Genomic DNA, 25,800 nt, shown 5'->3' on the forward strand with positions numbered 1-25,800 from the left:
TGGAATTCATCCTAATGCTTAGTGGCAAGACGAGAAGCCGGTCAAGCTGCCTTGACCCAGAGACTTATTCTAAACCAGGGTAGAGGATTTTGCTCCTGCATAGTCTAAATTGATAGAAACTTGAAATCGGAAACACAGTGGTTCCCACAATACGAGTGTCTTCTGTGCAGTTCTCTAAAGTACAAAATCCATAGACTTACACGGAGTTATAGTTTGGCCTCTGCTCTCTACCAAATGTCACTATAATGTTCAGTGCTAACTGCTACATTCCTCTACTGTTACACTGAAGACATGCTCCTTTATCAAAAACGACTTCTTTAAAAGTTGTGGTAACCATTATGTTATATTGTATCCTATTTCAAAATCCTAACATGTTATTGGCTAAGCTATGAAAGCTGGACCACATCAACCACGGAAGGGCCAAGGAAGCTAACGTACCACTGGCTAAACTTTGTAAGCAAAAGTATACTGAGCCCTGGGAAAGGGAAAAATGCCTATTCGTATTCTACAACATGCACTGGAGAAAAGGAAGGTCAAGGTCCCTTTAATAACTCTATTCAATGGCCCTCATGGAATCCAACCTGGCTTAGTACACTGTAATCTCTGGGTTCTGCAGGAGGAGGATGTGTGGCCTATCCATATTCAGACTACGATACTGGCAAGAAAGAAATAACAATAATCCAGTGGAATTAAGAGCTAGGAGTAGAGAATATGCGAGTAGTCAATTGATTTAGACTTGCAAGCTCCCCAAGAGCCTTCTATAAACTTTAAGCAAATCTGTTCAAGTAGTTACACAAGTATCAGACTTTTTCTAAAGGTTCTGGAGCACGTGAGGAGTACTGTGCACAGCTGGGACAGTCTTCTCCTCACTGTGTACTATCTGAAATGGGATTATACACCACCTTCACCTTACAATACCATGCATGGATGTAATAAAGACACAGACAACACAAGTTTGGTCTTTAAATATGTATTACCTAAAGATAACAATTTCTTGAATGCATGAACTTTAAAAGGTCAAGAATTTCCACTCAATGATATCGAAAACTTGTCCAAAAATTCCAAATACACTTTCTTCTGTGGTGCAGAGGCTGGTATGAAGTGACCTCCCTTGTGGGTGAGAATCATTGGATCAATAAATTGTGATGCTAGTTCCTGGCTCATTTCTCCTGGAATCACACGGTCAGTCTCCCCGAAAACATGGAGACTGGGAACCCCAATAGGCTTTTGATAGAACACCTGATGTACCGTTGATCGGCTTTTGAATCCAGCGACCAGAATAGCAAAGTCAAACTGAAAGCGCTCATCTCCTTGCTGCTTCAAGGCACACAGCATTGCCACCAGAGCCGCTCCCTGGCTGAAGCCCAAAATGCCATCAAAGGGTCCCTGCTCAACAAAGGCCTTGGTAATTATTTTCAGGGACTCCTCCAGCCCTTGGCAGGAGTCTGAATCCTCAAGCGCATCAAAGGTCTCCTCATGTGGGTTTGAGAACCACCAACCTCGTGGATCATCAGACTGTGAACTCGACTCGCCTGCCTGCAGTTGTGGTCCTGTTCAGGAGGGAAAGGAAGAAGAAAACATTTTTAAATGACTGTCTTGAGTCTGAGAGGTGAGAACTCAATGATTGCAGCCATCCCAAAGAGGCCTTATCAAGTGCAGTCCATTTATTTAGGAAGGCAAATACATCAAGCTTTCCAAACATATAAGACTTTGTAAGGTGGCACTATGGATTACAGCCTACGACCTGCTGGATGCAGACTTCAATATTTTAAAGAAAATTAGGACATTGAGCTTGATTCAAAGGAAAAACAACCTTTATGGGGTCACAAAATACAATAGATAAATGGTTGGATCTAGGAATCAAATAATTAGTTTACCCCTCAGCAAAATGAAAGCTGAATGGGTGGCTGTATCACAGGCTATGATGAGTCCAGTGCTCACACGCACAGACTCGCACAGTGTTGTATACTAGTTCTACAAAATCTGCATGTTTGTTATTTTATTACAACAGCAGTGGGAACCAGATCAGACTGTTGGTAGACTGCAGGACACAGGGTGGTCACACCGAAATCTGATACACTAAAAAGCTCTGCAGGGCAAATTATGCCTCTAATTTACGAAATACGCTAATTATGTCTTAGAGAGTCGATATTTGCAGTCAGCCCGCAGAGAGCAACATCTCCTTGTACAAATGTCTGTTATGTTTATTTACATATTTTACTTATTTAGCAATGGGACAAAACAGGAGGATTTTAAAGAGGAATGCTCATACCCAAGTAATAGCAGTACTGTGCATAAGTTAAATGGAAGGACCAATGCGGGTATACTTCCAGAATGGCAATGGAGAGTTAACAACTGAGGTGAAACCGGAGACAAATAACCTAACAAAACAGCATCTCAAAAGACAATCTAATCGAGGTGTAACTTATGTTTATAGACTTGGTCAGAGAAGAAAAACTTTGTTGAAGAAGGGAGAGTAAGCAGAGTTCACATACGCTGTGCAGACTTCAACTCCAAGAGGCGAGTCTTCAGTGCGGATTTGAATTCTGTTAGAGAGGGTATATTTCTAACAAGCAGAACTACATTCCAGTGATGAAACACATTCTAACTGGAGAGCCTTGGAAAATGTATCATGTCCCTAAAATTGCACTTAAATACCTGAAATATAGGACCCTATTATGCTGGCCATTTTTGTTGACACTTCGCCGAAACCTCTGAACCCATGAGGATAATTATCATGTAGTGCTTGTAGGTGGTAGCAGATGCAAGGGGCTTAGGCTAGTGTCTCTTGCAAGTGCTAAAGACCTGTGAGTATACTAATGAAATTCTGGTCAAACATTACACGGTCTATCTGCAACGCCTCATGCCAACACCTTTGTAGTGCTACTTCACTTCTCAGTGGCATGTCAGTTAGATATACCACATATACTGTTGCAGTTCTAACATACACTTGACCTGCACATCTGTAAAATGCCTGAACTGCACAGCAATCCTCGTAATATTTTATTTTATTTATTTATTGAGAGTTTTATATAGCGCTAGCTAGACTCAAAGGAATCAGAGCGCTTTACAAATAGTGTGCAAAAGACAATTTGAGATACATGAGAGTATACGTGTAGGTCAAATGTGGGCAGCGGGAGCTATAAACAAAACATATTAAAAAGTGAGAACATACAGTTAAAGTACAAAAATACAGCAACAAGGTGATGATGTTACACAATACAATACAGCAGACGTCTTCACTCTGTGAGGCGCGACCCCCATGGGGGCCGTGGAGTCCTGGGAAGGGGGTCGCGCATTCCCAGCCGCACTTTGCCTGGATTCTAAAATATGTGTGCTTTGGTTTTGGAAAAGGAGAGCGATCCTGGGACAGCTAATTTCGATCGTTTAAAATGTTTCCACCGAGTCTCCTGGCCGCCTGAAAGAAATGCAAATGTGCCCCATTAGTAAATCTGAAACTGTAAAGGGTGCTTCGGATGGGACCAGTGTATCACTCCAACCTTTGTGATCACAAGAGTTGTTTTTTTGGGTGGTAATGCAAAGATTTAACAACTGGGCTGTGAAGTGTGATTTTAATCATGACTGTGCTTACACAGCCCATAGTACCCCAAAAGAGGTGTTGAAGGGACAGTTATTTAAAAAAGAAATTGCTTTACATATGCCCTGGTATTGCTATTGTAAAACGATTTGTACATTTTGTATCAGTCTATATTTTATTGTGTGTAATGCAATTTAAGTATACAATAATAACTTACATACACATAGTGCTTTCTGTCACAGGCTGTGACCTTGTAGCACTAAAATACACATCACTATTCTCCACTGCACCAACCAAGAGTTCATTATGTGTCTCTCTGGTTACACAGATCTATACAGTGCATTAGCTAATAGAGGTTTCATAATGTACTACAGTGCATTTCTCACGGAGTAACCACTTTTTATATTTATTTTTCATTTACACTGCCCATTATTTTAATTGTAGGTACCTAAAAACATACAGAATATTTTGGGCCTTATTTATGAGAGGCTTGCGCTACCAGAGCACTATTTTTTTATGCTCTGGTGGCCCCAGCGTCTCAATCATCCCTATGAGGCGGTGGAAAGTCACCCTGCATGGCTTTGCATGGCCTCATCGATATTGAGTAAGACAAAGCAGGGCAAGTTGCTGCCTTGCCTATCTCTGCATCAATGAGGTGTTCCATGTGTGCTGCATGGGTGTTCCCACTATATATCCATGGATTTTGATGCTGCCCCATATTTTAAAAAATCACTTAAACCTGGGGCAGCACCAAAAACGTACGTCTACCGAGTGAAAACATTTCTCCTCATTTTTACCTCTTTCCATGTGTGCTGCATTCTGCAGCTCACATCGAAAAAGGAAAACATCTCTCTGGATTATTTTTGTGAGGAAAGGTGCCCTTCCTGCACAAAATAAATCCTGCCTATGTTGGTGCTAGGCAGCAATTTGTGTGCCAACGCAAGGGGAAATGACAGGAATGCATTGTATTTCATAAATATGGTGCATTCCTGCCCTTCCACATTGGCTTAGGGCAGCGGAGCAAGAAGTCTTGCAGCGCTGCCAGACCCCAATTCCATATAAATGAGGCTCTTTGATTTTAGCTACACCTTTGACGATGCCACCAAGCTCACTGACCTTTGGTTTGTCAAACACGGTTTAATATTATTTCCCCACTGTAAAAATTATTTTGTGTGGGAACTAGGGGCGTTTACGGTTGTCGATGATGAGGAGTACCAGGTTCTTGAAATTTTTATCAGGAGGGTGTCCCTACTCCTAAAAAAGTTTGACAAGTGGGTCTCAGCATCAAAAAGTTTGAAGACCTCTGCAATACAGCAATAAGGTAATTATATCAGTGCCAAAGTGTGACTGACTGGATCAGGAGGCTTCCCCTTTAATTCCCATTGCACAAGAAGTAATTCCCAAACTGAGGTCTAGATACTGTACCTTGAGACCAGAGGAGTCGTGTCCTGGCCCTGTTAACCCTTTCGATGCTGATGACTAGCTCAGCTCGTCATCACCCACGGGTGTCGTGTGCTGATGACGAGCTGAGCTCGTCATGGTGCCACTAAAATGGCATTTTCCAGCACAGGGGGGGGGGGGAAACGCCCAGCAGCCATGTGGTTAAAAAGGTACGGGTACACATTGTCACTGGCCGCTGTCCATGAAACATTAAGTGCTGGGTTACGACAAAAAACACACAATAGAAACCTTTTTAAAAATGATCCATTGTTAGGTGTTTGGACCCTTCTGACGCTGCCCCGAGGCTGTTTCTTGTACAACCACCTTTACTCTGAGCTCTGGTCTGTGTTATTGTCTCTCTAATGCCTGCTGACGGAAGCAAACAGTCTGGACAAGACACAATTTCAGGTTGAAGAGGCAATGGAGTGCAGGGCATTTTTTTTAATTCTAAGTCCTGCTTTTCTGTCAAATGTCTGCCAATCTCCTCCACCACCTCTTTCATCCAATCAATCCACAACAATTGCACACCTTCTTTTTACAAGCAACAACAATGTAATCACTCTTCTCAGTAACAGTCCTCTACTTTGCATCTCCATAACCTAACAGCTTCAGACTGTTTCTCAGATATAGACTCCATGCTACCTACAGCCTAACCTCTCTAAATGGCGGTGTCTGGGCACATTGCAGCCCCTCTTCTTTGTACACCACTCACTCAATATAGCTTCCCTCTGTCTTTCGCCGACAGACTGGCACACTGTTGCACCACTTTCTCAATCCAAACCAAGTCAAACTCTTCCTCACTCTACTCACTCCTTCTAACCTCTCAAGCTAAATCCCATCTCCTTCTCATTCCTTCCCTCTACCTTTAATAATATCTCCTCCCAACATGTGTATTCTCATCAAAAGCAGATTTGTTAAAAAATTAACATAAATTACCACATACAAGATCTCCTCGATTATACATCTAATCTGCTGTTCGTGAATGAAACTTTGCACAAGAATGGCCCAGCTCCTATTCTCCATGATGCTCTTGTATTAAGGTACGAGACTGACCTAAAAGAAAACCCAACAAGAGGGCCACTATGCTCGCATTAGTCCACAAATCTTACCCCAACCCTAATTCCAACATCTACCATGCTTTCAATACTACCTTTCCGACTATCTCTACTCCAGGGTGCAAATCCACCCTGAAATGATGCAACTTCTTCCAGCAGTTCCTCTATTCTATCTTTCTCATCTCAAAATCGCCTCCATATAATTCTACTCGCGATAAATTATTCTGTAATTCACCATTTATGGGGATTTGAAACAAATTTCTTTATTCATGCTTGGTAAAATCAATATCTGATAGGAAATACCAGATTGTGATACCAACAAATCAAACATCCCATTCCTTGAATACCTTGGATTGCTCCGACTTAGATTTGCAACTAGTCGCTGGGTTAGTCATTTATTTGACTGCACCTACTCTGATGCAATGACCCTCTTAAATTTCAAGCACAACTCTAGGGAATGCCTCCTACAAAAATTCATCCTTGTATTACCATTACCAGTTCCTTTATCTGGCCAAGGGGAAGACTGTGATACACAATTCCTTTGGAGTTCCTCAATAACTCCACAACTTCAGGTCTTAGTCAAATTAGCTATCTGTCTTAAACTATGGGATATCAGTGGCCATGGAACTCTAATACCAGTCGAAATCCATTGACTCAACCTTCTTTTTCATGCAGGTCAAATAGTAAACCAAGGAGCTTATGGGCTTAAATTCTTAAGAGTCCCATCCTTGAACACAAATGGAAGGCCAATTCAGAACCACCCAACAAGCAAATCTAAATTCAACACCTTACAGCAGATAAGACAATAAGGAATTCCAGGAGTACACATTATTACAGTGCTGTCTTGTTTACATCAATTGCTCTACAAATGAGTCTTTCAAAAATTCTATCAAAACAACTCTGTGAATCTAGCCACTTCCACTCCTCTGACACCCTGGCCAAACACTCTGAAAAGACATTAACATCAAGACCTACTGCACAAAGCAGCTTGAGTTGGAACAGATGGAACCTTGCTTATTCTCCTTCAGTCCCAAGACATCGAGGATGCACCTCAGTGCTTCCATCAGCTTTCACATTCTGACTTTGTCAAGGTACTACCCTATGTCAAAAATCTGGATCCCTAGTGCTCTTGTAGTTTCTCATCTCCACATTTACCTCACTAATGTGGAAAACCATGTCATGCCATACTTGCATCATAAAAACTACACAAGTAATCCTGAAGTCTTGAACATTAAGCCTATCTGTGGGAGCCATCTTTTGATTATAAAAATTCAGGCAACTAGAGGGACCTTAGGTGGTTGATTTAAACATTTGGCTTACACGATTACCCAGGAGGCTAACACCCAACTTATTGTGTAACTAATCTCAACAAGACTCCCCATGCTGGGATTATGTCTCAACATCACATATGACTGTATGACATCAAACTATTTAAAGATCAATGAGAGTACTATGCTGATTGTAAGACCAAAATATTGACCTGTGTGACCTTCTTTATGGTTCTAACGTCCTCTTATGGGCCGTTGAGCTTGACCAAGAGTCAGAAAAAAGCTTTGGAATTGCGGTTGAATTGACTGTAATCTAGGATTTTAAGTAAAATGGTTTAACAAGCCTTCTGCACATCACCTAAGGAAGGTCACACAGTTTTTACTACCTCTCAGTTGTCTTCACCAAATCAAGCCACTCCTGCTTTAAAGCTCCTAAGTTAGTGCTACACCACTAGTCTTTCTCTGCACTCCTAACTACCTCCTAAAGAGTCTCCAGAGAATCCAAAACTGAGCATTCATGATAAGACTCTACCTTCAATCTCAGAAAAACAACACTTTAACCCTACACTGTTTCCATTGGAAGCTTTCTGATGCCAGGAGAGTTTCCTTTAAGCCCCTGAGGCCCTACATTTCTTAGGAGGGAAACTACTTTGGTAATATTGGTCCAGATGTGGCCTTAGCTCGAAGATCATGCTAAACTTGGTCTGGAAACTCCATGGAAACCTAGTCTTGACATTTACTCCAGATCATATCAGGAATATTCATGTACATCTTACCATCCACAGGGTCATCAAGACTTACCTTTTCACCTATACTGAACTACTATCTCTAGACAGTGCAACATTACTTATTATTTTCAGAACTAACATTAAACAACAGATCAATGTCCAACTTATCTGCCACCAATGTCAGCAGGACTCACAATCCCGCACTTAAATCTCACATTTCGGTACCATGCCTACATAAACGTTAAGTAGACCCTAAATTCTATCTTACTACAGACATGGAACTCTATCATCAATCATTGGTTTGACACATTCCTCTAGAAGGAGCCTGTGCCCTAGGTTTCAGCAATAGATTTGGGAACTTACGCAACTATGAGGCTGTGTATGACCCACCACCAATGCATGCAAATCATTTTCTGCTTCGCAATATGCACTCAAATTCAATGTTAACTTGGAGCACTTCCAATCACTTTCTAACTCTTGAAAGGCTCTTCTGACTCTATATGTTGCAGCACACTTGAGGTGTAATGATAGAACACATATGCATGGCACCATTTGCATTTTGCCCACCTTTTCAGACACCATCTCCACTACTTTCCTCACATACAACCCCTCGTATCCATGTGAAAGCAGCCCATGTAACCTTCAAAAAATCCCACACTTCACATCATAAAGCAAATAATGTTTAATCGGCAATCATTCAAGCAGCAGATTTAACAGATTTCATGTTATCTCAAATCGATTTTGTTAGAATCTTGGTTCACTGATACTGTCAATAATGTCTTTGATACCTTGGTCTACCAGCCTACAGCATCCATGACATGAACTGTTAAACAGAACAGGCAAAGGTTCAGTTTTTTCCCCACTGATTATCACAATCCTGCATTCCACACTACGAGCCATCATTTGAGCTCCTCAATTGCCACTTCCGGCTATAAACAATGTACTGCATACCACAATCTACTGACCACTAGATCCAACTTGGCTTTCAATTTTGAGAAGTCCAAATTCATTACTTGGTCTCAACTAATTATGCAAGGAACATCTTCCTCAGCAACTCAAATACCCTGCGGCAAAGCATCAACCAAGAACATTAAGAATGTCTTTTCTGATCTGCTGGACATTACGAACAGCTACCAACATAAACGAAGGAAAACCCTGGATGTCATTTGCTATGCCATGTTCCACAAGAACCCAAAGTACTTTTGAGCTACCTCCAACCCCAACACTGATGTTAAGTTTGCACTCCTAGATTTCAAACAAACCATGCATCTGTTGACATATAATGATGCTAAGCACCAATTCCATGACCTGAACATTATGCTTGACGCACCATGGCTAAACTCGGAGCTCAATTATTTAGATAGAAGAAGAAGGAAACACAACCTCAGCTGCAAGATTGGATGACACTGAAAACGTTTTTGAACTACCCGCAGGAAGCTCATTACGGTGATCAAGACTATTTAATACACAAGCACAATCAACAAAGCAACTGAAAGGACAGGGTATCATTCAAGATTGTTAAGTAATATGTGAATCCATATGTGATCCACCACTTGAATATTTCGAGAAGTGTACAGCAATCAACTTTTTTAAAAACGTCAATACAGATCTATGGCACAAACATCACAGATGCACCTGACACAACTGAGACGATCCCACAAACTAAACTTAGTTCTTTCAGTACCTTCCCCAGTGGTGACCTGGCTAATTCCCTCCACTAACGGCAATCTCATTGAAAGACACCATCCTAACCACAATTTTATGTTTTATTTTTTTTAAGTTTCGTATAGCGCAAACAAGACCCCGAAGGGTGTCAGAGCACTTCCCATTAATAGGAAGGGGAAACAAAGTAGGGGAACGTTGTAGTAAGGGAGGCTAACATGTTAAGGTAGTACGATTGTAAATAAATATGAGCAGAAAAAAAAATTTCATACAAAACTGTAAGGCACAACGTACATAATAGGTAAGGCAATGAATCAAAGACATTAATAATTGATAATAATAAATAAATAAAAACGGACACTTCGAAAACAGACGAGCCATGGGCAAATTAAGGCAGGAACTTGTTCATTAGGATTGTTTTTACTTCCTGTTTGTACGCCACTGTGTAGGGGATTCTGCGAATTTTCGGTGGGAGAGAGTTCCAGACCTTGGGTGCTACGCCCATGAACGCTCTGAGCCTCGTTTTCTTTTTACAAAATGTCTGCGGTTTGAGTAGCAATGAGATAGCACTTCTGGAAGGATTGCCACCCCCCGAAAATTCAAGTTTATGTGTCAGATATCTGGATGATTTGTGGGGAAGGGCTTTGTGTGTAAGAACGGCAATCTTTAATTGTATTCTAGCTTCGTAGGGTAGCCACTTTAGAGATCTTAAGGCTGGGGAGATGTGCTCATTTCTTTTAGTGTTGGTAATCAGACTGGCCACGGCATTCAGGGAGGCCCTAAGCGGGGCTAAGGAATATTTGGGGAGGCCATTGAGCGTTGCACTTCCATATCTTGTTATCTTGTGTAGATTCTTGGGGGAGAGGTGGTTATCCGAAGTAAGGATTTCACTCACATACACACAGGTCTTTCATAAAAAATTAAGACCAAGTCGCACACATCAACCTAGTCACATAATGCTTCACACTATATGGTTGTCTCAGCCACCAACAGTCTGTTTAGGGGGGGGGAGGGGGGGAAGGGGGTGGGGGGAAGCTGATCGCTATGAGAGAGAGCACTTAAGTTGTAGTGATGAGCTCACGCAAGGGTAAAAATCCCTTTCCATAAAACCCACCCTCTATAATTTATTCTGGGCTTCTTCCTGCGGGATGCTTAGTAACACACTATTAGGGATAGTAAGTGTTGTGACAGCTCCCTTTTTCCTTAAGTCGACATGTTGCAGTCACCCTTACGGCCCCAAGGAGGTCTGTGGTCACCCTCAGGACTGAGATCCCTCATATTACAACTCTCATGGATTAAATTTTTTAGCTGTGCGGTACTCCTTCTGGATTTATCACTTGTTGAGGTCAATTTAGTACCCCTAACTCGGGTTAATAATGCCCCATGAAAGAGGGACAAAAGGGCCTGTAGTCAAAGATTCCTCAAGGTTAAGCGGCAGTGATTTGCTTACCCTAAGTCCGCCACCTCCGTATGTACTCCATACGAAAGGTAAACGACTGCCCCCCATGACCCAACACAAGATAATTGAAGGTAACTTTCTTGTTTTCTTCAGCATATATTCGGAAGTCTGCTAACCTGGGTAGCCACATCCTATACTAACCATTGTTTACAGCATGTTCTCCTTGCTTGTCAAAAGCGGTTTTAAAAAATAAGTACATAAAAGAAAATTGATGTTGATTACTATACACAGATAAGTAAAAATAAGCTTCAATTTTCAAATAAATGTAGAGATGATGGTGAGAATCCAAACTTACAATCCTCAGAAAGTCTTAAATAGTGGAGAACCTTTACAGTGAAACACGGAGTGCAACCCTCAACATTGTCTGCCCACCCCTGACAAAGGCTACCTTCTACTTCTTAAGCAAGAATAGACAAATTGTGGACTTCCATGATTGGATATTTTTTTCCATGAAAATTAGTTTACACCACATAGTCTATCCGGAGTGGGTAGACCGCCGAGGAGTGCTGAACAAGAAAACGAGCCTTCTCTGGCTCTACACCATACATTTGGAACTCTCTTCCACCGGAAATTCGTAGAATCTCTTCCAAGGTTGCTTTCGAACTGGAAGCAAAAAGATTCCACATGAATAAGTTCTTACCTTAACAAGAGGGGCGACTGTCGGCTCTAATAACATCGGACATACTACAGTATTGGTTGTTAATCTTGTATATTATTTTTGTATTTGCTCCCCTTATGTCCTTATGTTTCATCGACTAGCCCATTCTTCGCTTACCCCAGGTGTGTAAACGGTCTGTTATGCGAGCACTATTTGATTCAATGCCTATGTAGATTCCCCATTTTACTCATGTACTGAACTGTTACCTTCCTGTAGTATTGTGTGTAACAGAATGTTTACTAAGTGAGAATTCTCTTAGGAATTCTCATAATTCATTATGTGTAGAATGTTTTCTGTACAATGTTCTTTGCTTGGTTTGTATATATTTAAAATAGGGTTTATTATGTTACATCTTGAAAGATCAGTTGTAAGCAGTTGCATTGCTGATCTTCAAGAAGGTGGATGCTCCAATAAACACCTCTTTACCTCAACTTGGATTTGCTTGAATATCATTTCCTTTTGAACCCTTACTACACTTCCTTTCCCTCAAATTGTAAAGCGCTCTGATATCCTTCGGGATCAAGTTTGCAATATGTAAAACTTTATAAATAAAAAAAATAAAAAAATACTCACATAAAGTTCAGGTTAAAACCTATCCAGCAGCCTATTCCATTCCACAAGGCTTAGTCCTCTTGCTAGTGATTTTCAACCTCTATATCTAGCTCGGCTGACTATTGAGGACATGATTATTCATCAATATGCAAATAACATGTAGGTCTATTTGTATGTGTCACAGTGAACAACTCTGACCGACTAATGGACTTCCTTGCTACAACTCAGGGATGGACGTTCAGGATTTACAGTTAGCTGAGTTTCATAAAGACCAACTCTGTTAAATAAGAAGACTCAGCTGGCTCTTCTAAACTAATATTGATGAGCTTGCTTCACAACAGTACTTAATTACTGAGTTTTTACATGCACCAAACATCAAAGGCAATACAAGACTGGCCTGTTGTCAACTACTGTTGCTGAACAAAATGAAGGCCTTTCTGCAGGATCCAAAATGCTGCTTTATTACTGGTCTTGTACCATGTAAGACTATATTTGAGCCACACATGACAACCCTCCTCCTGGCTACCCTGGGCAGCATAATCTACGCTACAGGCAACTCGCTTTAAAAGTATGACACTCAAAAGTAATTTCAAGGAAGTCCAATAGTTCCCACTATCCACATTCAAAACATGGTGCATCACAGGTCACCTTGCAGTGCAGGAAGGAGACGACCAGACAACTGTTGCGCTCCTGCTACAGTAAGAGAGTCTGAAAAGCAAGCTCATCCCATCTCAGGCAGCATGCATAAGTTCTCACCTTCTGAAACAAGCTGAAAACCTGGCTCTTCAAATAATATTGTGACAATATGATCACTTGGTTACACTACTCACCTTGAATGGACACCTCCCTCCCTTGTATTTTCCCCCTTCCTGATACTGCCCACCCAATTCATGCACACCTCGCTTTTGCCTTGTTTTCCCCTTAATAATAATAATAATAGTAATAGAATTATAATAATAATAATAATAATAATAATAATAATAAATATAATTACACTTCTATATTCCTTACCCTGTACTCAATTTTCTATTATCACCCATACCCCTCCTCATGTGCAGTGTTGTTGTGGTTGGAAGCTAGATTTGCCCCCAAGAAATCACATACATTCACCTATACAGACACTTCACACAGAGCTTTACGTTCTCGCACATGTAAACTTCCAGCCTCCAACACGCACTTCTTGAATATGCAAGTCCCAAAAATCTTACAGTCATTCTAGTTGCTGCATTTTGTATGCTGCACCATGAAGACTGCAAGCCCCTGACCATCACGGATAATAACCATCTACACACACTTAGCATTCATCTCCGCACATTCACACTCAAGTGCTACCAGCTCGCTCAGGTGTTTCTTTCACCAAATCTTCCAGACCACTTTCACCGAGTTTGCCTGGTCAAGAACACTGCGACATGACTATACCATATCACAACAACATTAAACACAATCTACATCTAGGTCATCTGAACCAACACAGTTCACATCCGCACATGCTTACACTTCTTAGACATTAAAAAAAATCTGACAGGTCGTTTTTTTACCCGAGTGAAACGTTCAGATAATTTTTTAGGGCAAAACTACAAATCCAAACAGAAGTGGCAGCGTTTTGAGTGCGAATAACAGGAAATCAACTTGAAATCACATTTTCAAGTTTAATTTTTAGATGAACAGACTGTTCGGGTAATTTGGAGTGCAAGATGCATTTTGCATTATTTTGCATAATTCTGCTCCAGCAAATTTGAGAGTTTCACACACTCTAGTCTACATGTAGCTACTAAAGGAAAATGCTACTTACCAGTATGCATCTGTTCTTGGCATGTAGAGGTGCAGATCCACACACTTTGCATTAGATCGCCATCTGGTAATGGGCTCGGACGGTTGCACCTTGTTGCTGTCTTGGAAGAAGTCTTTGTAGTCACAAGATAGGTGACTCCTCCCTTGGACGATAGTGCGCATGGGCATCGACTCCATCCTCAGATTGTTTATCGCCATGATGGGAAATGATGGAGTTAGAAGAAAATTAAAGATGTTCATGTGTGTATATCCAAGTAAGATAGTACTGGAACAGATACAGGTCCCGGGGAGGTGGGTGGGCGTGTGTGGATCTGCAGCTCTACATGCTAAGAACAGATGCATACTGGTAAGTATCATTTTCCGTTCAAGGCACATGAGCTGCAGATCACACACTTTGCATAGACTGTACAGCAGTATCTCCCCTAGCGGTGGTCACCTGTATTGGTTGCAGTAGTTTGAAAGAGTGTTTTAAGAACAGCTTGGCCCACAGAAGCCTGTTGCTTGGCCTGCACGTCAACACAATAGTGTTTAGTGAAGGTGTGTGTTGTGGACCATGTTGCTGCTTTACAAATGTCTTCTAGGGGAATGTTCCCTAAGAATGCCATAGAAGACCCTAGTTTGCGTGTTGAATGCACCCTAGGGGGAATTGTCAATGTGCGTTTGGCTTTTTAGTAGCACAGCTTTAGAGATGGGATTCCCTTTATGCGGTGGGGAGAAAGCTACAAACAATTGTTTTGTTCTTCTAAAGGATTTAGTCCTGTCAATGTAATAAAGTAGAGCTCTTTTGACGTCTAGCGTGTGAAGAACTCTTTCAGCTACAGAATCTGGGTTTTGAAAAAACACCGGTAACTCTACCGATTGGTTAAGATGAAACGTAGAGATGACTTTAGGAAGGAATTTTGGATTTGTTCTGAGAACTACCTTGTTACGGTGTGTTAGTAAGAAGGGTTCTTGTATGGTTAAAGCTTGGATCTCACTTACTCTTCAAAGAGAGGTGATTGCGATAAGGAAAGCTACTTTCCATGTGAGGAACTGAGCCTAGTAAGTACAATGTTGAGAATCCACACCAGAGAAGGTGGTAATCTAGGAGGGATGATTCTATTGGGGCCCTCCATAAAGGTTTTAATTGCTGGGACTCTAAAAAGTGACAAGTGTTGTCTGTTTTGTAAGTATGTTTAAAGAAAAGTTCCAGCAAGGGATTTCTTTTATCGAACACAAATTTTTGAAGAAGCAATATGGAACAGTCTATATTACTCAAGACTATTGGATCGAAACAATCAGCCACTATTGTGACAATTATTTTTAAACTTAAGACCTTGAAGAGGCTACCACACTAGCCTAGAAAATTTCACCAAATATAATGGTAGGTCTATTCAACAAATGAAATTAGAACAAGAAAAAGAAGAAGCAACACAAGGAATTATTTGTAAGAGACTCGTTATTTATCTCTTCAAATCAGATTTCAAATTATAAAAGGGTTCATGTTGAGAAGGAATGCACAAAGCTTTTAGTTATAAGGAAACAGTAAAATCAATCCATCAATACATAAGAGAGAGTCTAGTCTGTAAAAAAGCAAGGGAATAACTTCTTTTAGAAATAAACAGAAAGTTTGATGCAGATGTAGACATAGACTTTGGTGTCGACGTTTCGGTCTCACACGTTTAATCCAAAGACCATCATCAGGACGATAGACTTTTAAATGCAGTATGAATGACCCCTAAAAGGTAATTAAATCATGAAATTAATAACATATACTTATTCAAGTGTTGCTAATATCCTTTCACTCTATTTACATTACAAAAACATATGTAAAACTTATAGCTTCACAGACTAGTCAGTGTGGTGACAGAGACTGGTGGCTAACACAATGCAATTTAAGATAAAAAACTAAAGTTCTTGGTATTGAACAATCAAACAACTTACTCATGATACAAATGGAGAAGGCCCAGAGGATATTTTTTGAATGTACAGTACCACTTGTACCCTATTGGGAGCAAAAAAGATCTTATTCATTTATTCTAATGGATACTGGCTGTATTATTGTTAATGCATGTTTGGGATAGTTTTTACCTTAGGGATTCCGCAAATTATCCCTTATTTTATGATCCACGTATTGATCCAAATATGTACGTTGATTCTTGTTTAAAGGTCCAACTGTGCTGAAACAGATAATGTATATTTTTGTGACACTAAACCTTTCATAATGTTGTATATCATCTTTATCATTTCTAAAAATTATTTATTTATTTAATGGCTAGCACAGCAGTAGGTATTTAATGCATTGTTTGATGAAATGTTGACCCAGATGGTATAAAGGGTCATATATATTTCATGATTTAATTACCTTTTAGGGGTCATTCATACTGCATTTAAAAGTCTATCGTCCTGATGATGGTCTTTGGATTAAACGTGTGAGACCGAAACGTCGACACCAAAGTCTATGTCTACATCTGCATCAAACTTTCTGTTTATTTCTAAAATAAGTTATTCCCTTGCTTTTTTACAGACTAGACTCTCTCTTATGTATTGATGGATTGATTTTACTGTTTCCTTATACCTAAGAGCTTTGTGCATTCCTTCTCAACATGAACCCTTTTATAATTTGAAATCTGATTTGAAGAGATAAATAACGAGTTTCTTACAAATAATTCCTTGTGTTGCTTCTTCTTTTTCTTGTTCTAATTTCATTTGTTGAATAGACCTACCATTATATTTGGTGAAATTTTCTAGGCTAGTGTGGTAGCCTCTTCAAGGTCTTAAGTTTAAAAATAATTGTCACAATAGTGGCTGATTATTTCGGTCCAATAGTCTTGAGTAATATAGACTGTTCCATATTGCTTCTTCAAAAATTTGTGTTCGATAAAAGAAATCCCTTGCTGGAACTTTTCTTTAAACAAATTGCCTGCCCGATCCCGCAAGGGTTTATTGGGTTACCCACTCCTCTAAATCATCTGTTTTGTAAGTAAGCGGCAAGTGCTGCTAAATGTAGATGTATGGATGAATATGCTAAATTACATCTTTGCAAATGGAGTAAATAGCAAATGATATTCTGGATGGACGCATCCAGTGGCTTGATATGATTGTTAGTGCAGTAAATGGCAAATCTCTTCCAGTTTGCTGCATAGCAAGTATTTCCATCCTCCTGGAAATTGGTGGTTATTAAACCCCTACTTAAGAAGTACACTCTATACCCAGGGGTCTTGAAAAACTTCCGCCCCATTTCACTCCTCCCTGCCCTGGCTAAGATGTTGGAATTCCATCTTAATCGACATCTCAGCTCCTTTCTTCAGGACACGGTTTCAGGAGCTCCCATAGTACTGAGACTGCCCTGGTTAACAGCATCCGCTGTCAAGTCGATAAAGGCCACACCACCCTTCTGGTCCTTTTAGACCCGACGGCGGCCTTTGACACCCTATCTCCCTCTATTTTGATCTCTCGCCCTAGGGAGATTGGGGTTGGAGGCCCTGCCCTGAGCCTCCAGTCTTCCTTTCTTACTGAAAGAGAACAGAGAGTGAAGCTGGGCCAGTTTCTTTCCACCCCGAAGCCTGTACATTGTGGGGTCCCTCAGGGCTCCTCATTGAGCCCTACCTTATTTAATATCTATGTGACCCCACTTGCCAGGATAGTTAGATTGTTCAGGCTGGAAGTACTTTCATACGCGGATGACACCCAAATAATGGTCTCTCTTTCGCAGCCTGTTAAGGACTCGGCTTCGAACTTCAGGAACTGCATGGAGGTGGTGTCTCAGTGGATGATTCAGAACTTCCTGAAACTGAAGGAGGAGAAGACGGAGGTGTTGATCTTCGGGAGCTGTCAGGATGTCTGGTCCAATGACTGGTGGCCGGCTTCTCTCGAGGATTGCCCTCCCCCCGTCATTGGGCTGGACACATTAATATGACTTGAATATAATGGTGAATCACGTGCAGAAGAACAAGTGATGGTGTTCAGTGATCCGAGTCTGAAAAGATTTTTAGACTTTCATGAGAACATTTTTGAAAACAGGTTGGGTGAAGCTGTTAACTATGAGCACTTAATCAAACTCAGGAAGCACTCTGCTCCTGTTAAGCATGTTTCCAGGAGGGCGCCCATAGCAGCAAGATCAAAGGTGCAGGAAATACTGCAACAGCTTCTGGATGACAGGGTTATAGAACCTGTGGAAGTAACGGAATGGTTGTCTCTAGTAGTCATCACGAAGAAGGCTGCCGGTTCACTCAGGTTTTGTTTGGACTTGCGCAGTGTAAATGAAAATGTCATCATGGATAGTTTCCTCTTACCAAACAGCAATGAGCTGATCCACATGCTGTCTTGTGGTATACAATTTTCTAAACTTGATTTACGGAGTGCATACCATCAGAGAAGACTCTCTGAACAATCGAAACATCTCACAGCTTTTATCACAAATGAGGGTACCGATCAATTCTGGAGACTACCGTTCAGCTTATGTTCCGCTGCCAGTGTGTTTCAGCATTTGATGTCTATTATACTCTCTGGTCTAGAAAAGACAATTGTATTTCAGGATGATATTCTTTTGTTTGGGGGGTAATGAGGAGGATCGCAATCGAATACTTGGTGAAGTCCTAACACGCATTGGTAAGGCAGGTCTTACACTGTGGAAAGAGAATGTACATTTTTGATGGAGGAAGTAGAGTATTTGGGGTACAAGGTAACAAGGGAAGGAGTGAAACCAAAGGTAAGCCTTCTCAGTGCCACTGTTAGCTCGGAGACACCACATAATAGAAACACCCTTAGATCGTTTATGGGTCTAGTGGAATACTATTCCAAATTTGTAGACGAATTTGCACACAAAACAGAACCTAGGAGGGAGCTGCTCAGGAAGGGTCAGAAATTTGTTTGGGGGATGCACCAAGAAAGTGGGTTAAGGACGGTGAAAAATGATATTGCACATGCTGGTGTTCTGTCACCTTATCAGAGTTGTGCCAAAACACTTCTTACGGTTGATGCAAGCACTGTTGGAGTGGGTGCAATTCTAGCACAATTGCCTGGCAAAGAAGAAAAGACAGTTGCTTTTGCCTCTCGCTCATTGACGGTAGTAGAACAAAATTACTCTGTTATAAAGCGCAAGGCATTGGCTTCTGCTTGGGCCACAAACTATTTCAGAATGTTTTTGTGGGGAAGGACGTTTACCCTACGCACTGATCACAAACCTCTTCTGAGGGTTTTGGAACCAGTGGGTATCAAGAATTGCTCAGGACATCTGGCACGGTTGGCAGTCAGGCTGCAAGAGTTTGATTGAAATATGCAGTTTGTGCCGGGATGGAAGAATAGAGTGGTAGATTGCCTTTCGCGATTGCCGGATTGTGCTGCAGATGTCTGTGAGTTTATTACAGAGGAAGTGGTGGCAGGTGTTGATGATGATATAGAGGAATTAGGCAAGACCATTCTCAAGAAGGATTGGGTGGAAGCTATGAAGCAAGATGACACGCTTACACAGGTGATTAAGTTAATCAGAGGGGAGGTGAGGAGAGAGAGTAATCTCATGGTGAGTGCAAGGCCTTTTCTTAAAATGGTTGACGAGTTGTCGGTTATAGAGAATAATCTTATTATGAGAAATTAAAAGTTTGTGCCACCTTTTTCTCTTTGCATACGTCTAATAGACTTAGCACATGGGACAAACTGACAATCAAAAGGTTGAGAGAGAGGTATTTGCGGCCGCTTATGGACAGTCAGGTCAAAGAGTGGGTAGAGCGGTGTGTGGCATGCAAGGAGTCTGAAAAACGTTTGAGAGTGGGGTTGGGCACCTTGCAAGAGAAACAGCGTGCGGCTGAAGCAAAGGACATTTGGGGCAAATGAGGTCTTGTTTTCATAGGACCCTTCAATTTCTTACAAGAGCAGGAGAAATTTGCAGCGGTTTTGGTTGACGCAAAATCAAAATGGGTGGAAGTTGTGTTCATGAAAGGGATTACAACCTCTGATACTATTCTGATGTTTGGCGAAACTTTCAGAAGGGAGAGAATTCCTCCAGTACTTTTAACAGATAATGGTACATAATTGACTTCTCTGCAGTTGAAGGGTTTTCTAGACACCCTCTGAGTGAAACACATTTGTTGCTCACTATACAACCCTCAGGGAAATGGTTTGGTAGAACGGATAAACAGGATGGTGAAGGGCACTCTGCAATTGGCGTATAATTCAGGTTTGCCTGTGCAGGATGCTGTCAAAGACATGCTTTGGGCTTCAATCACGACTCCGAATAGCAACACAGGCAGAAGCCCATTTGAGATGATGAGTGGTAGGACAGCTTGAAGCAAATTGTTGCCAACTTGGATGTATGAGAGAATAATTAAAGGTTTGAAGGATGTTTTGAGAATGGACAGTCTGGAGAAACGCCTGATTGATGTAGGAGAATTGGTGAAGGTGAAGCCTGGAGATGGTAGAGGATTTTTGAGTAGAGTCAGGGAGCCATTCACGGTGAGGAGAGTGGGAGGTAATTGGGTCAAGTAGATAACGGACAGACTTGGAATCTAAGGCGTGTTGCTCTATACCAGAAGAAAGGTGAACATGAGCAGGTAAAGCATGGTGTGGGTGACACTTATTCACCTTGGTTGTTAAAGAGTAACAAAGATTTTTCAAATCACAAGAGGATGCAACTGGTCAGCAATATGGAGGACCTTTGCAGGGTCATGATGAACTTGTTGCAAGGAGAGGAGATGATTCCAATACTATGCCACAGGCTGAGAGGGAGGTGAGAGCAAGAAGGCCTCCTGCCTACTTAAATGAATATGTTTGTGAATAACGGCATTTTGTTTACTTGCAGGTTCTCTGCTTACTTAGGTATCTGTGAAATCTTTCTAGGTGCCTTAGCTAGGTTTGTTTTTGCTATTATTCTGCATGTTATTTACCTATGCTATTTTATTGTTATTTGTTTATTTTGCACAGTCTCTAACTTAATTCCTACATTGAAACAGGTCGTTGTAATGGGTAAGGGAGGAGGATAACGTACTTAATGTACTTAGGCAGGCAATCCATTATGATGTCATTGTATTCTACGATGGGGTTTCGGTAGATGGAGATCTCGGCTGTGCCTGGCAAGACGGTTGTAGCTTTTAACCTGTCTTATAAATAAATACTTTCTACTGGAACAAGGCTCCTGTTTATGGATGTAACTACAACAGAAACGTTGTTTAGATTCCATTTTACTTTTTTAAGTTATCACCTGAGAATGATCAAAAATCTCTTTTAAACCTATTATCTCAAAGAAGTTCTTCAGGTATGCATCCAAAGGAATCTGGGAAATTCCATCCATAGATAAACAATCAGCAACACAGGGTCTAACCAAGAATGCCTCTGGATAACTCCAGATCTTAACCGGAAGCAAAAGCAGGGGCAAGACCCATCTGAACCTCAAAAAAAGGGAGACCTAATTCATCATGACAAATCAGAGTGGCGGTCCCCAAGGGAACTGCAAGCCACCTCCAAACAAAACTGTTTTCTACCCTTTGGAGGACTCTCATACTTGTATGCCCCCAAAAACCCGTTCCTTTAAGCCTGACAGAAATACACTTAGGTTTATACAAATTAATCATCTCTCTAATGGGTTTCTGTCCCAATCTGAGGGCAAATCTAAAAATTGCCTATATACTCCTACTAAGTTGTTGTGTCCTTGCAGTTAAAAGTAAATTCCATTTGAAAGCGAAGCTAAAAAAAAAATACCTAGGTAATTTAAATCTTTCACCTTCTCGAGAGAAGATTTTGGTCTCGTACTAGTGGGACCACAGGTCACTATAAATGATTTGAAGTTGTTGACTTGGTGTCCTTTCCAAACTCGTCTAGATGTTTAGAAATCCTGTTTATTATATAAAGGAGAAAAAGAAAAGGACACCCAGTGTAGATCTAATTTGGGTGGTTCATCTCAGATCATCCTCAAACATCAGATTCCATCCTCACTGTAAATTACTATCACCAAGCGTATTAGTTTAAAATCAGCCAAGACTACAGGTCCTAAAATCAATCAGATATCACATAACTGGAAACAGTATCTTTACAGCATGGAGCGGGACAGCCACACAGACCAAAACCCTACTTCCCTCTCCATGGAGACTTATTCAGTTAAGGTGTACACACTTGGTCACCTTAGAGCAGAGATTTTGAAACATGTGGGTGCCTAAATTGACAGCAGGAGCTGTGTGGCAAGCTCCAGCAAAAGCCTATTACATACATCTTGATAACACAGACAAACTTGCAGAAAAACTCCAGGGTGGTTTAATTGAAAGAAGAAAGTGGAAGGGAGTCACTCGGTAATTGGCAATCAGTAATTCTTGGCAGTCAAGTTCAGCCTGGGAGTAGATATGAAAGTGGAGCCTCCAAAGAACCCGATCATGTAATTTCTAATAAAGGTTTATATTGTTAACACTTTTAGTGTTACAGGACTGCCAATAGGATGTTGGCCAGGGGCGCAACACCCATTGAGCTGAGAGAGCTTTAGCCACCCCTACCCCACCCCTTCTGGGGAAAAAGAAAAAAGAGAAAGGGGACTAGTCGGGTAAGAAGGCTGTTGTAAGTAGTTCAGGACACTTCCATTTAAGTTACAAGTAGGTTTATTCAAGAGCACAGCTTAGCGCACACCTCGCTAGCTGACCAGACCATCAACTGACAAGAGTGGAACACTCTAGTACAAGTTAGAACACTCACAGGTATTCTGTGAGGCTGAGGAGGTGAGAACACAAAGAAAGGCCTAATGACCGCAAGTGGCCATGTTGAGAGAAGCACAAATATACAACACATCTTCCTGCTTTCCAGAGAAAAATAAAGAAAGAAAAAACCCAAAATGAAGCCTAATGTATGGGAGACAACGACAATAATCATTAAGGCAGGTAGGAGGTCTACGACAGCTTGAACTTTTTAGTTTGCGAAGGCAAAAGGAGGGTTTCGGAGACAAGGGTGAAGGGTGAAACGAGGAACATCACCAAAACAACCGACAGGCATCACCACCACCTACTCCCCTTGGACTGACAAAAACAAGAAGAGACAGTCTACTTTCTCCATTCTGTCCTAGTCCAGCAAAAACAGGAAGAGAAAGTTTACTTTCTTCAATCTGTCTCCGTCTGCCAACGCTTTCCGCTCCAAGTTGAAGATTAACTGCTCAACAGATGCCTCTATGCTTTAGATTGCAAATATCTGGAGTTAATGTTCCCGAAGGCATTCTTGAAGCCAGATCTTTCTCTGTTCTAGTTTTGGACTAGTTGTCCCGGTTTGAATTCTCTTTCTCCGGTTCTAGACTTCTTTCTCCGGTTATGGCCCTCTTTCTTTGGTTATGGGCCTTTTTTTTTGTTAGTTGTGAACTCTCTGACCCATTTCTTTTTATTTTTTTTTGGGCTCCTTGTATTAGTTCTGTGGGCTCTCTGACCGGGTTCTAGCTGTAGGACCTTTGTCCCCATTCTGGGCTCTCTGTCCTGGCTTTGGTTTTGTTTCTCCGAGTCTGGACTCTCTGTCCTAGTTTTGGACTATCTGTCCCGTTTCAGGTTCTGGAACTTTTGTCTCCGCTGTGGGTTGTCTGTCGTGGTTCTCCATCGTGGTTCTGCGACCTTTGCCCCCTCCTGGCTCTGGGTCCTTTGTCCCCGTTGTGAGCTCTCGGTCTCGGCTCTCCATGGTGGTCTGGGACCTTTGCCCCCGCTTGGTACTGGGACCTTTGTCCCCACCTGGTTCTGGGACCTTTGTCCCTGTTGTGGGCTGCCAGCTGCTCTTTTTTTTTTTACTTGTGTTTGTATCTTCTTTTTTCCGCTCCTGTGATTCTAACACTTTCTTTTATGTCTACTGCATCTGTATTGTCTTCTTTTGTTCCTTCTGCGGCCATATCATCGCTGTCCCGGTTCCGGGCTCACTCTGGTTTTTAGGATCACTGTCCCGGTTCTGGGCTCACTCTGGACTTTAGCTCCTGTTCTTGATTTTCTGCCCTTTTTCTAGCTCTTTGTATTATGGGCAGTCAGACCCACTGCCGATATTCACTGAGCGATATTCCAGGAAATCATCAGCTTTTAACTAACACTATTGACCATAGAAATAATGTGGTTGACAGACGTCGGCAGGAAGAAAACTGTTCTAAACATAGCTACACATCTCTCAGACCCACTGCCAATCCCTGTGCAGCAATCTGGAACTTTCAATTAACATTATTGTCAATACCTGGTCCTGTAAACTGTGTGTGCCTGGGTTAATCAGGTAAAAAGAAAAAAAAAGAAAAATGGAGCCCCGCATATCAACGTATAACCGGGTGGTTCTCACCAAGGACATGCACCAATAATTGCCACACAGGAGTACCGACACGGATGGAGTGAGGACTCGTCACAGAAGAGGCACGATGACGCTGAAGACAATGACGCTGAAGGTCTACATGGGAAGGTAAACCGGCGTGTGTATTGTCCATCTCGTGCAAGACTTTTTTTTTTAAACTGTAACAGTTAATCCATCACTGAGGACACAATATGTGCAAAGTGTGCACATATATGGCACACTTTGATAAAAACAGTGAAAACGCTACTTGCTGCACACACTTCGATAAAATGCTGAAAAAACACATTGAATCAAGTTGTGATTCACTCGACATCAGAACATCTTTACTTCGGAAAACGTTTGCTGCCAGAATAATAAAAGTGTTGTAAGATGTTTTGCTAGCGTCAGAAGCATCTGTCAATCATTGCCCTCACTCGACATTTCCAAAGTATAAATATTCGGTGTATTTCATCCCTGCCAAACACCATCAGACAACACCGGGGCCCGATCCTTGCCCCCGATCAACATATTTAAGGTGCAAGTCCTCAGAGTGTTTAACCACTTCACACCGGGGCCGATCTTTGCACCCGATTAATATATTTTAACAGTCAACACAGCGCTTAGTGTCATCGACAAAACGCTTCTTAGTAATGTTAATGTTGTAGTACTTGTATAGAGCCCGAATCACCCCACATGGGGTCTCTCTGGCGCTTGTACGCATACAAGTCAAGAAATGAATTCCCTTTGGGCGAATTAGCCCAAAGGGAATTAATTTCTTGACTTGTGTCAATTGTGGAACCCTATCCCTTTGGTCTTGGGGTCCCTCTCTCTTTTATTAGAGCTTGTACGCATACCGCAGTGGAACCCTTCCTGGCTTTTCCCTGTGAGACGCCCACTCCTGGGCACCCCCAAGGTGCAGCCAGGCATCCTAGCGCTGTTGGCGCCGTTGTGGAGATTAAGCAAGCTATTGCCCAGAGTTGCTGAGTGGGACCCATGATTAGAATAGGCACTGAGGCGAGAATTATCAGGTCCGAGGAAATTGAGCCCAAGACCCGCCGAGGCAGGAATTGAACCCTGGTCCCGGGCCAGACCTCTGCATCAGGGTATGCCGCTCTAACCATTGAGCCACACTTCTCCACTTCCTAGCAATGACCTGCGTATGTGTAGAAGTGGCGCATGCACGGAGAGATGCACCTAGACAAGTAACTGACTCACGGTTCAGGCGAGTGGCGGCAGGGATACTTGCGATTGTTTTCTTCCTCTATTTTTCTCATTTCGTTTTTCTAATTCCCTCTTTTTTCATGGGTTTCTTATTTATTTTGCTCACGTTGCTGGCAGCAGATGGAGGACCGCTGCAGGTTCTTGGTGTGAGGTGTTGCTCGAGGCTGTGCAGGGGACGTTCCCTTTCTAGTCTGGTCAGCC

The 25,800-nt window shown here is 41.7% G+C and overlaps 1 protein-coding gene across 1 annotated transcript in view; it reads right to left on the bottom strand.

Moving 5' to 3' along the window:
• Window positions 1–954: 954 nt before the first annotated feature.
• OVCA2 (OVCA2 serine hydrolase domain containing) overlaps window positions 955–25,800 on the bottom strand; it is a 28,179-nt gene continuing 3,333 nt past the window's right edge. Inside the window, exon 2 of the mRNA XM_086955190.1 lies at window positions 955–1,550. Coding sequence (XP_086811316.1) covers window positions 1,018–1,550 — 533 coding nt within the window. The 3' untranslated portion in view covers window positions 955–1,017. The remainder of the gene's footprint in view (window positions 1,551–25,800) is intronic.

The sequence above is a fragment of the Lissotriton vulgaris genome, chromosome 2_1 (assembly GCF_964263255.1).
Source record: "Lissotriton vulgaris chromosome 2_1, aLisVul1.2, whole genome shotgun sequence".
Taxonomy (NCBI): Eukaryota; Metazoa; Chordata; class Amphibia; order Caudata; family Salamandridae; genus Lissotriton; species Lissotriton vulgaris.